The sequence below is a fragment of the Seriola aureovittata genome, chromosome 10 (genome assembly GCF_021018895.1).
Source record: "Seriola aureovittata isolate HTS-2021-v1 ecotype China chromosome 10, ASM2101889v1, whole genome shotgun sequence".
NCBI lineage: Eukaryota > Metazoa > Chordata > Actinopteri > Carangiformes > Carangidae > Seriola > Seriola aureovittata.
Genome location: NC_079373.1, coordinates 15,113,518 through 15,125,672, shown reverse-complemented (window position 1 = coordinate 15,125,672; position 12,155 = coordinate 15,113,518). Strand labels below are relative to the sequence as shown.

General features: G+C 44.4%; 1 protein-coding gene across 5 annotated transcripts in view; it reads right to left on the bottom strand.

Annotated features, from left to right (window-relative positions):
• The window catches only part of pclob (piccolo presynaptic cytomatrix protein b), a 58,624-nt gene extending 48,306 nt beyond the window's left edge, over window positions 1–10,318 (bottom strand). For all 5 annotated transcript variants that reach the window (XM_056386739.1, XM_056386740.1, XM_056386742.1 and 2 more), the window contains exons 1-7: window positions 10,165–10,318; window positions 7,287–8,577; window positions 6,004–6,858; window positions 3,412–4,251; window positions 2,385–3,287; window positions 1,219–2,208; window positions 61–957 (exon numbers count right to left, since the gene is read on the bottom strand). In XM_056386739.1, the coding sequence (XP_056242714.1) occupies window positions 61–957; window positions 1,219–2,208; window positions 2,385–3,287; window positions 3,412–4,251; window positions 6,004–6,858; window positions 7,287–8,300 (5,499 nt within the window). In that variant the 5' untranslated portion in view covers window positions 8,301–8,577; window positions 10,165–10,318. The remainder of the gene's footprint in view (window positions 1–60; window positions 958–1,218; window positions 2,209–2,384; window positions 3,288–3,411; window positions 4,252–6,003; window positions 6,859–7,286; window positions 8,578–10,164) is intronic.
• Between the last annotated feature and the right edge of the window lie 1,837 nt (window positions 10,319–12,155).

Genomic DNA, 12,155 nt, shown 5'->3' with positions numbered 1-12,155 from the left:
CAGCCAGTCAGCAGTAAAATGAAACAGTAAAAAAAAAATATTTGTTATCTTTAGTCTTACCGCTGTTTCATTTGGCATGGGGTTAAACCCACACTGGTTGCAGACAGTGTTCTTGCATTCAGTACAGGTATTGTAGTTTGGAAGATCCTTGGACCCGACGTTGAGTTCAACCTTACAGAGTGGACAGGTAGACTGGCCTGGTTTGACAGCGGATTGGGAAGCTGCTGCAGCCTTTGGAGGCTCTGATGGGGCTTTGTCCACTGTGGCCTGTACCGTTGGGGGTGTCTTGGTCTGCTGGGGTTGTTCTGGTTTCTTCTGGTCGTCTTTCTTCTGGGCAGCAGGGGATTTGAGCTCTTTTGCAGGAGACATCTTAGGAGAAACTGGTGGAGTGGTCTTAGGCTGGTCCTGAACAGCTGAAGTTATCAAAGTGGATGCAGAACTGAAGATGGAAGAACCAAAGCCAAACATCTTCCCACTCACTGACTCTGCAGGCTTTGCAGCATCAGGTTGAGATTTAGGACCACCAAAGCCAAAGAAGCCTCCTGACTCCTGCTGTGTTGCTGCAGTGGCATTACTCTGCTTACGTCCAGCTTGGCTTGCCTGATTTGGATGCTTCTCTGGACCCATCTTCTGTTTTTCCTGTGGTGTTTTAGGATCAGGTGCTGGGCTGGCTTGTTTCGATGGTGCAGTCGCAGCTACAGGTTTGTCTGACTGCACGGATGGTGTGGACTGTTTTCTATGTGGTGAGCCTGGTTCTGAGGTCTCCTTCTTTTGTACAGCAGGGCCTCGATTGTCGTTCTTTTGAGGTGTAGTTTTGGAGGAATCTTTCAGCTGGGCTGCAGCAGGTAAAGGAACTTTACCAGGTGATGCTTGGGATTTCATTGGGGGAGGTTCTGAAGGCTCGGATGCGCCAACTGCTCTTTTCATCTGACAGTTAAGACATAGCCACTCTTTTACCTAGAATACAGTAGACACTTGGTTATATGTTGCCTTAGAATTGGGAATTACTACACACAACAAAAGAAGTATTTAGAAGAACAAATTCCTTGAAAACTGCACTACACATCAATGACATCATTGTTAAAAGGTCACAGATCATAGATTAATGAACAAATACAATTTTAAATGTGCCAACAGTAAATATTGTCTAAATGTGTGCACTATAAAAAGAAATAACTTCTTTCGTCCCAGAGGATGCTGATGCTTTCCTTCACTTACCTCTCCTATAGGCATGGGGGTAAATCCACATTGGTTACAGACAGTGGTCTTGCACTCAGTGCAGTTGTTGTAATTGGGAGGGTTCTTGGAGCTGATGTTGAGCTCAACCTTACACAGTGGACAGGTGGCCTGGCCTGCATTAGGAGGTGTTTGGGAAACTGTTGCTTCCTTTGGTGGCTGTGCTGGAGCTTTATCCTCTTTGCTCTGCTGGGATTTCTCTGGTTTCTTCGCCTGCTCCGGCTTCTGAGCAACAGTTTTGGGCTCTCTTGCTGGTGACATTTTGGGAGAAACTGTGGGTGTGCTTTTTGGAGAAATCTTGGGAACAGCAGATAACTTGGGAGAGACTTGTGCTGGTGCAGACATCTTACGTGAGCCTGGAGGTGTAGTACGTGACTCTTCCTGAACAGCGGATGATATCAAAGTGGATGCTGAGCTGAAAATGGAGGAACCAAAGCCAAACATCTTCCCAGTCATGGACTCTGTTGTTTTTGAAGTATCAGGTGCTGGTTTAGAAGCACTCAAGCCAAATAGGCTTCCTGACTTCTGCTGTGTGTCTGGGGTCACTTTACTCTGTTTTAGTGCAGGCTGACTTGCCAGGTCAGTTGGTTTCTGAGAACCTGATGCCCCTGGGATATCCAGAGGAGTTTTCTGACCAGGAGTTGGACTAGCCTGTTTGCCACTTTCTGGTCCTTTAGCTGCCATTGCTGCATGTGTTACTGCTGTGGTCTGTGTCTTTTGAGGAGAACCTGGTGTGAGACTCCCCTTCTTTTGAACTGTATCAGGCAATGGAGTCTCCTTCTTTAGAGGTGCATCAGACTTAGATAATTCTGTCTTAACAGTTTCCCCTTGATTTGGAGCTGTGGTTTTTTGATTTGCAGCAGATGGAGAGATTTTGTTTGCTGCGCTGTGAGGTTTCATAGGATGTCCAGTGAGTTCTGACGAACTAAGAGCCCTCTGCATCTGACAATTCAGGCATAACCATTCTTTTACCTGCAATGAGAAAAATATGTCAAATTAAAATATGAAACATTTACAACATTTACAGCTTTATAGAGTTCATGGTGTACTCCTGCTCAATTATGGTTTGTCATATTTTACTTTTATAATTCATTGTTTTGTATTTTACTATAATTTTAAAGTAATTGGGTAATATTTGCTATTATTACCTCTGAAACATTTGGCATTGGATTAAATCCACATTGGTTACAGACAGTGTTCTTGCATTCAGTGCAGTTGTTGTAGTTGGGAGGTTCCTTAGAGCCAAAATTGATTTCCACCTTACAGAGTGGACAGGTTGATTGCCCTGCCTTGGGAACAGCTGGGGAAGCAGCTACATCCTTTGGAGGCCCTGATGTAGCTTTTTCTACTTTGGTTTGTAGCAGTGGAGAAGCTTTGGGCTGTTGGACTTGCTCTGGCTTCTTCTCCTGCTCTTGTTTCTGAGCAACAGGTGATTTGGTTTCCTTTGCAGTGGGCATCTTGGGAGAAACTTGTGGTTTGGGTTCATCTTGGACGGCTGAGTTTATTAGAGTTGATGCAGAACTGAAGATTGAAGAACCAAAGCCAAACATCTTCCCACTCACTGACTCTGCAGGCTTTGCAGCATCAGGTTGAGATTTAGGACCACCAAAGCCAAAGAAGCCTCCTGATTCCTGCTGTGTTGCTGCAGTGGCATTGCTCTGCTTACGTCCAACTTGACTTGTCTGTTCTGGAGGTTTCTGAGGACCTGTCTTCCGCCCCTCCTGTGGAGTTTTCTGACCAGGAGATGGGTTAACCTGTTTCTGACTCTCTGGTCCTTTCAAGACTTCAGCCTTTGCTGGCTGCTGTGCTGGTGTTGGTGGTTTCCTCTGAGGAGATCCTGGTGCAGAGGTTTCCTTTATTTTAGATTCAGCAGGTGTTGGAATGTCTTTCTTTTGAGGTTTATCTATTGGGGGAGTTTCCTTCTTTAGGGCATTGGCAGGTGCAATGACTTTATTTGGTGAGGCCTGTGGTTTCATCATGGGAGTTCCTGGGGGCTCAGATGCTCCTAGTGCTCTCTGCATCTGGCAGTTGAGACATAACCACTCCTTCACCTATATCAGAGCAAACAATCAATAAGTTAAGGGCAGATTATTACATTATTGATAAAAACGACATAACATAACAATAACAGTTCAAGTAACTTTTCCACAATCTACAATATTCTTATTATCTTACCTCCTTAACGTTTGGCATGGGATTAAATCCACACTGGTTACAGACAGTGTTTTTGCACTCTGTACAGGTGTTATAGTTGGGAGGATCTCTAGAACCCACATTGAGTTCCAGTTTACAGAGAGGACAGGTAGACTGGTCTGCTTTGAAAATGACAGGGGAAGCTGATGCCTGCTTTGGTGGCTCTGATGGAGGTTTGTCTGCTTCCGGCTGAGCTGATGGAAGAACCTTGGCCTGCTGGGGTTGTTCTGGTTTCTTTTCCTCCTCTGGTTTCTTGGTAGCGGGGGGTTTTGAATCTTTTGCAGTAGGCAGTTTGGGAGACACCGGTGGTGTAGTTTTGGGCTGATCTTGAACAGCTGATGTTACCAACGTGGATGCAGAACTGAAGATGGAGGAACCAAAACCAAACATCTTCCCAGTCACTGACTCTGCAGGCTTCGCAGCATCGCTCTGACTTTTAGAACCACCAAAACCAAAGAAGCTCCCTGAATCTTGTTGTGACACTGTAGTGGCATTTCCCTGCTTTTGTGCAGTTTGGCTTGTCTGGTCTGGTTGTTTCTGAGGACCAGTTTTACGGTTCTCCTGAGGTGTTTTCTGACCATGAGCTGGACTCGACTGTTTTCGACTGTCTGGTACTTTAGCAGCCTCAGCCTTGGCTGGTTGTGCTGCTGGTGTAGACCCTTTCCTCTGAGGAGAGCCTGGTGCAGAAGTTTTTTGTAGTGTTGGCTGTGCAGGAGTTGTTGTCTTTTTTACTGATGCATTGACCAAAGATGTGTCTTTCTGATGTTCAATTGCCCCACTAGCTCGTTTCACCTGACAGTTTAGACAAAGCCACTCCTTTCCCTTAAAAAAAGAACAAATAAACAAATTATACACATACATCCTATTCACAATGAAAGCTCAAAAGAAAAAAAGGAGCAATTGTGTTGAAAAGAAAAACACACCTACAAATATACATGGAAATAGTGCCTCATGCATACAGAAGACAGTGAGCAGACCCTCTAGATAGATACAGCAATTTAGATGAAGGCAGGATCCCGTTGTTCCAAATATTGCGCCTGATGAGGCATATGTAATCTTGATAAGCTGTATGATGTGAGAAGCCATAAGCCAGCTTAGTCCTTGTCTGTTTTTTGGTTATCATCCACTATTTAAAACACTATTTAAGAAAACTGCATACCAGATGTATGTATTTAACTGAATGTGTTTAAAGTTTAATTCAATCAACTAATTCTATAATCACAAAAGTGCGAGTCGAAGCACATGAAAAACTAAACACCCTCCACCTGCTGCATGTTTAACTTACAAATTATAAAGCCGAGTGACAGTAATGACAGTGTTTTGGTGGTTTAGACTATATGACATCCACTTTCACAGAGTGCTTGCAAAATGCACAGAAGGATCTCTCCATCCTGATCTTGGCTCACCACTGCTTTAGCCATTAGTTTAAGCAGTATCACAAGATCAAGTAGCCTCGCACTGTCCTTGGCGAGGTAGCCTACTAACTGTGCATTGAATTACGGAGTCAAGTGTCAAGTCCTTTGTGCTTCAGATAGCCTGAAAGATGCCATGTCCATTTACCCCGAATGTGGTATTCCCTACAAGCTAATCCCCACGGGGTGTGTGTATATGTGTGTACTGTACATGGTGTGTGTTTATGTTTGTTTTTGCATACAGCTTTTAAAGTCAGTCTCTTTGACAAGACACCAGCAACAGTATGGTGGTGAACAGTGTCCACAAATAGCATAATAAATAGTTTTCAAAGCATTGATGAAGAATTTTCTTTAAATTCTACATAACACAAATATTATTAGGCATTTTTAAAACAATTATTATTAAAACAATAATCTCTTAGTCATAGCACTCCTTTAATTTTAATTTTAAATGCTGTGAGAGTAAAGGGAAAGACTTAGCGAGATGTAGCGTGCTGCTTTTATATGTGAGTGAAACCCTTGTCTGCCAAAGGGTCTGAAGCACAGCCTTCTCACTGTTTAGAGACTCAAGGCATTGTGAGTAGGATATGGAATTAAAATGGCTTCACAACATTGCAACTTTAGTCCAATGATTGGACATTATAACAGGTTTGCACAGAAAAAAAGAAGGACAAATACCACTTCAGTGTGATTGTAGTTTATATTGGCATGGTGTTACTTATCCACTCACACAATTATGTTATTTCTAAATTATGCCTCTGCCACAAGCTGTTCATCTAGATGCATTTTCCCATTTGAGAAGATGTTCTCCAAACAATGAAATGAAAACTATTTAAGCAGCCACTTTGAACATCAAAAGGGAACTTAACATCTTCAAAGAGCTTAAATCACAAGTATCATGGGCATGCTACAGAACTGTATCAAAGCAGTAAACACTTTTGAGATACTGAGGCAATAATGTAACAACCCAGATTGGACCACCTGACAGGTTCTGTAGAGACTAATCTGACTACCCAGGAAACAAAAGCAATCAGTCAAAATTATAAAATTATATAGTGATGTATTTTTACATTTTTTAGTACAAATTTAAAATTTTCCCTCCTCTCTGTCTTCAGCCCTTCTTTCATTCATTAGTTAATTCAATAAATATCACACATCTTACCTCTTTAACATTTGGCAGGGGGTTAAATCCACACTGGTTGCAGACAGTGCTTTTGCATTCAGTGCAGGTGTTGTAGTTGGGAAGATCCTTCAAGCCCATGTTGAGCGCAACCTTACAGAGTGGACATGTGGATTGGCCTGCTTTAGGAGCATTATGGGAAACTGCTGCTGCTGCCTTTGGAGTCTCTGATGGAGCTTTGTCCACTTTGGCCTGTCCTGCTGTAGATGCACTTGCCTGCTGGGGTTGCTCTTGTTTCTTGACTTGCTCTGACTTTTGTATAGAAGGTGATTTGGAAATCCTTGCAGACTGCATTTTGGGAGAAACTGGCGGTGTGGTTTTGGGCTCATCTTGAACAGCTGAGGTTATCAGAGTAGATGCAGAACTGAAAATGGAGGAACCAAAACCAAACATCTTCCCAGTCACTGATTCTTGTGGTTTTGCAGCTTCAGTTTTAGCACCACCAAAACCAAATAAACCTCCTGACTCCTGCGGGGGAGCTGGGGTGGCACTGCTTTGCTTGCGTCCAGTTTGGCTAGCCTGATCTGGTTTTTGAGACCCTGATGCTCTCCGGGTCTCAGGTGTCATTTTCTGAACAGATGCCGGGCTGGCCTGTTTTTGACTTTCTGGTCCTTTAGCAGCTTCACTCTTGGCTGGCACTTTGGCCAATGCAGACTGCATTTTCTGAGGTGAACCTGGTGCTGGCATCTCTTTTTTGACAGGTGCAGCAGAAGATGGCGTCTGGTTCTGAGCAGGAGACGCTTTGCTGGGCGTGGGCTTTTTCATGGGGGGCCCCAATGGTTCAGAAGTTCCTTGAGCTCTCTGTATCTGACAGGTAAGACAGAGCCACTCACGACCCTATACAAAAAATAAAGAGATACGCACATTTTGACAATGATGAAATATTAATGTATAAATGTTCAAGAGAAGAATCTATACAGCTCATAAAGAGTTAAATGGCATCAAAAATAACTCTTATATATAACTTTAATTTATTTTATTTTATTTTAACAGCCTGAGAAGGGTGTTGGAAACACTGAATAATTAGAATAACATTATACTGTAGATATGGTGTTTTGCGTAATAGTAAATCTAAATCATACTGTATATGCAGTAAAGCTTCATGTTGAATGAAGTTAAGACTGCTCTGAAGAGCGAAAAAAAAAAATTCAATTGTCAATCAAACAGAACCACAGACATAAAATGCATGCACATTCAATTTGAACAAAGTCATAAGAAAATATAAAAGAAATGATGCAACTGCAAAATGCTGAGCCACTACTTACATCAGAGTCTGGAGGGCTGAAGCCACACAAGCTGCACACCTCTGTCTTACACTGTGTACAGGTCCTATGGTTAGGTGGTTCCTTGGTATGCATATTAAGTTCTGTTGTGTTACACACTGGGCAAAGGGACTTAGGTACTGCTTTTGACTGAGATACGGCTTTGGTTGCTCCTGGTGATGAAGACCCTGTCCGGGACAGGCCAGGTGTACCAGGTCCCTTAGGGCCTTGTTGCTGAGGCCCAGGCTTGTCAGAGGACTGCAGCTGGGCTGAAGTCCTGAGACTTTGCTGCTGTTGTCCCACCTTCGATGAGCCCTGTTGTTGCTGCGCAACTTTAGGTGAACCCTGTTGTTGCTGTGCAACTTTTGGTGACCCCTGCTGTTGCTGTCCTACTTGAGGTGACCCTGGCTGTGAGCCAGTTTTTTGTGGCCCAACCTTTGTGGACCCTTGCCCCCCAGTCTTTGAAGGTTCTTGCTGCTGTGCACCAGTCTTAGCAGGCCCTTGTTGTTGCATCCCTGTCTTCGGAGGAACCTGTTGTCGAGTTGATGCCTTTGGAGTTTCTACTTGTGCTCCACTCTTAGACATAATCTGTTGTTGAGCTCCAGGCTTAGGTGAACCTTGCTTCAGTGGACCTTGAGGTTGATTTTTTTGTGGCTCTCCTTTAAGCTGGCCTTCAGGCTGTGTCCCTGCCTTTGGAACAGCTTGTTGCCCACCAGGCTTGTTTGGGGGGCCAGCCTGTCCATTCCCATGTAGCTGGGGTGATCCATGTTTAGGAGGTGGCTGGCTATTTTGCATAGGGGGACCATGGCCTGATTTTTGCGGTCCCTGCTGCTGGTGAGGGCCTTTGGCAGGGCCTGCTCCTGGCTGCTGTTGTCCAGGTGGCTTCACCCCCTGCTGGGGAGGAGCTTTCTGGTTTTTATCCCCCTCCCCATCATCTCCAAATAAACCAAACTTATTCACAGCAGAGGACACAGCATTGAGGGGGTTGGCCCCGCTCAGGAACTTTGAAGAGAACATATTGGGGTCTTCCTCCCCTTCCTCTTCCTCGTCCTCGTCCTCCTCGTCCTCGTCCTCCTCCTCCTCCTCCTCCTCCTCCTCCTCGTAGGAGCTGGACTCTACAGGACTGTCAGAGTCAGAGAAGGAGCTGTCTCCTCTCTGTCCTGGCTCTCCCACAGAGGCCTGAGGGGGGACTGGGGCTGGAGCCGTGGAAAGGGCATCTACAGCCCCAGTGCTGCTGCTACTGCTGCTGCTGCTCCCTGGGCTCTCCTCTGGTTCAGCATCTACATCAGACTTCCTGAATGCATGAGAAACAGAGAGAGAGAGTGAAGTGTGAAGTGACAAGAGAAGGATAATGAAAGAGAGAGAGTGAGAATTTGTGAACAACATGTAACAGTACTCTCTGTGCCAATGTGCCATCTGGTAAACAAAATAAAAAGAGCATACTGAAGTATAATGGGCACAGATAAAAACATAAAATAAAACCATTCATCCACTGATTCACTGTCTAAGGTAAGTTCTTGATCCTCCTTATCCATATTAAGACACAAATGTAATCAACTTAGGAGAGCATCAGTCTGTTATATAATATCATGTGGTTAACTCACATTTAGAAGGTCGCATCTTTATCTAAATCCCAAAACTGCATATATTACGATAGGGGGGTTTATATTCTAATACAGTGTAAATGTAAAGAAACTGCGTCTGTGGCACACCACAGTGCCTCATAAATAAAAATGTACTTTCATCCCGGCTGAAACGATTACCATTTGCATAGCAATCGTCGCCTGTATACAGAGAAATCCATTAATGATTCAGCCTCACTCTGATTTACTCCGCTCCGACTGTTGCTTTCAGGACCATGGACAGGGTCAGAGCCGCTCCGTTGATCACAGCGTGTACAAACCGCGGAGATCCCTTACAGCCAAGCACCACAACACGGGCCAATGTGAAACACAGGAGGCTTGATATCGCTCTCAACAGACCCGGCTACTTCAAACCCAATTCGCCTGAACAGTGAAGGTGGACTCACAGGTCCAAATGACTGTTCTCCTCCCACCGTTAAAGAATTCTACAACCTCTGCTTATCACATCCTCCGGGGTTTTCCACGTAGCTCACATCACGCAAATGGCACCGAGTGTCGGGGAGTGAGAAATCTCATGCAGGACATGTTTTACAGCAGCAACGAGGCGAGTAAACACAGGAAATCTAGCGCTCTCTCTGGAGAAACCGCAGGCACATCCGGGTAGGGGAGGGGGACCATCGAATAATGCATAGGAAGTGAATACTGATACTTTGATTTAGCCTATAAAAGCAGCATGAGGGGCAGTGTAGGTCTGTGATGAGCAAATGTCTTTCTATATATATATTTATATATATAGGCTACCAGTTGGATTAACGTTTACTACGCTCAGCCCATCAGCAGCATCCGTACACCCATTGGTGAATGAGTGGATCGGATGGATCCAACAGCGTTTTATCGTAATGAAAAAGCAGCATGCATTACGCCCGACCACTCTAAAGCCATCAACATTAGTCTGCAGAGGGTACGAGGTGGTGACAGCTCCGAGCGCAGGGGTGAGCGGAGATTTAAAAAACACATTATCACCTATTTGTGTGCCCTTGACCAGGAGCCTGTTCAGATTTCGTAGGCTATATAGTCTATGTTGTAGGCTACAATCCTGAATCATTCCAAACCAGACTAAGGAAACCCAGCAAAAGCCCTGTCATCGGCGGCATCTCCCGAAATACCATCTGTTATCCGCTCCGTGTCCCCCCCCTGCTCATCTCCTCCCATCCTGCAGCCAAGCATCCTTCAGCCTCCACGGTCACAATGTCAAACACTGAAGCGCGGTATTCCGGTGAAACCGACGGAAATTGTACCTTCATCAGCGGCAGATCTGTCTCCCCATCCTCGCCCAAAACCTCCTCGGATATCCCCCCTGTCCGTGTCTGTCTGATCGCCGAGGGATGGAGGGCACAGGGCAGCAGATAGAGAGCGATCAGCATCCACTCCGCCTCCCACTCCAGTGCGCAGGCGCCGCATCTGACAGGTGATCACAATATATATCACGCACGGAAATTGAAATTAAAGGGGACAGGGCGATTTACTTCCCCCGAAGTCACGTGTGATGAGCGGCGAAGACCTTAAGATTTACCCACACGCGGGGATGTGTTGCACAATTTATCAGCGACTGTTGACACATTTGAAATGTCACTGTGGTGATCTTGAGTAGGAGGCGATTGGAGAGATAATGTAATTTTAGCTTCAAGTGTGTCGAGCCATGAGAAAGATGTCAGGCACAGTAAAATCCCTTTAAATTCCATTTCCCTTTATGACGTTCACCTATTTCCTCTGTTTTATAATCTACATTGGATATAGTGAGGACTGGTGCAGCATATAGTGTTTCAATGCTTGTAGACATTTCCATGTTGCATGTCCATGTATTCGAATATATTCGTGTGCAGTTGCATGCCAGGTCATCACTCAGAATGAGCTGACCGTGTGTCCCATTTGTCTTAATGAAGCTATTTGTCTATATCTGATGTGATGAAACAAGAAATATTGTCATCAGTACATCGACACCATCATCTGTCTCCATCTCACACATCTTAAACAACATCTGTCTTTCAGCCCTGTCTATGAGCAGCCAGAGTTACACAACTCATTTCAGCAGAAATCAATATGTCTCAGAATTATCATTAAAATAGCCTTTTCATATTTCTTCCTCTTTGTCAGCCCGGCACATCTAATTGTTCCATCCATATAGACCTGCCTCCAGATCTGCTGCCTCATGCAGGATATGCTGAATACAATCCACACAGCTCCTAGTTTTGGACATCACATTATGTGTAAAGAAAAAATACACCTGCATTCACTGTCTACAGGTAATAACATATTATCACATTTTATTTAGCATACACAAATGCTTTTTGGACCAGCCGCCTTTCTTCAGGGTGTACTAATTATTCCACTGTGCAACCTGTCTAGACATTTCTTCTTGGGCCTGAATTAAAGGTTGTTCCTGTTGGTTACATTTTAGTTTCTAGAACGTTGAATGGAGATGTATGTAATAGGAAGTGAACACCCACAGGCCCAAAGCAACGCTATGTGTAACCTGTCTCCTCTTCCTGCACTGGCCTTCTGTCTCCCACAAGAGTTTTTTTCTGCAGAGCAGATTTGATTTGAAGAGACAATCTGGGCAATCTTATCCTGTGTTGCTGTCAGAGTGATAAAAAAATTTGCTGGCGTTTTCGTTTTCTCCTTCCAGCTCAGGCCAGATGATTAGACATACTGAGCCCTCTGTCCAACCATGAACTGACCGTGATCCTTGAGAGGGGTTGATATCTTTATATTAACCCTTTAAGATTTTAAATTCTCTTGAAACAAAATCATTCCATGTAAACAGCACAATTTATACCCCCCACGCATTGAATAAAGCATTTGCTTTCGACACTTCTTTAAACTGGTTTACAGAATATAATCTTTATAAACTTGATTTAAAATCAACAGGAGCAACAAAATGGGAAAAAGTTTTCACCTCAATAGATCCCCCCTCTGCCATAAAAAAGAGAATTCACTAGCTATGATTATTAATCATCAGAGGAAATCTGACACACACACACACACTCACATGCACATTTACACACGACACACAGTAGATCAACTCCTATTCAGTAGGTGGTAAGCGTGAGTGAGCTGTGTGGGAAGGATGGAGAGCAAGTGGAGTGTGGGCGTGTGGAAGAGTTGCGTCATGCGTGATGTGAGAGCAGAGCGGGAGAATAGCTATGGTCTCGTTTTGGAGAGTGCCAGTTTTGGCTTGCAGACACACATACGCACACATACGCACACACACACACACACACAGGAAACA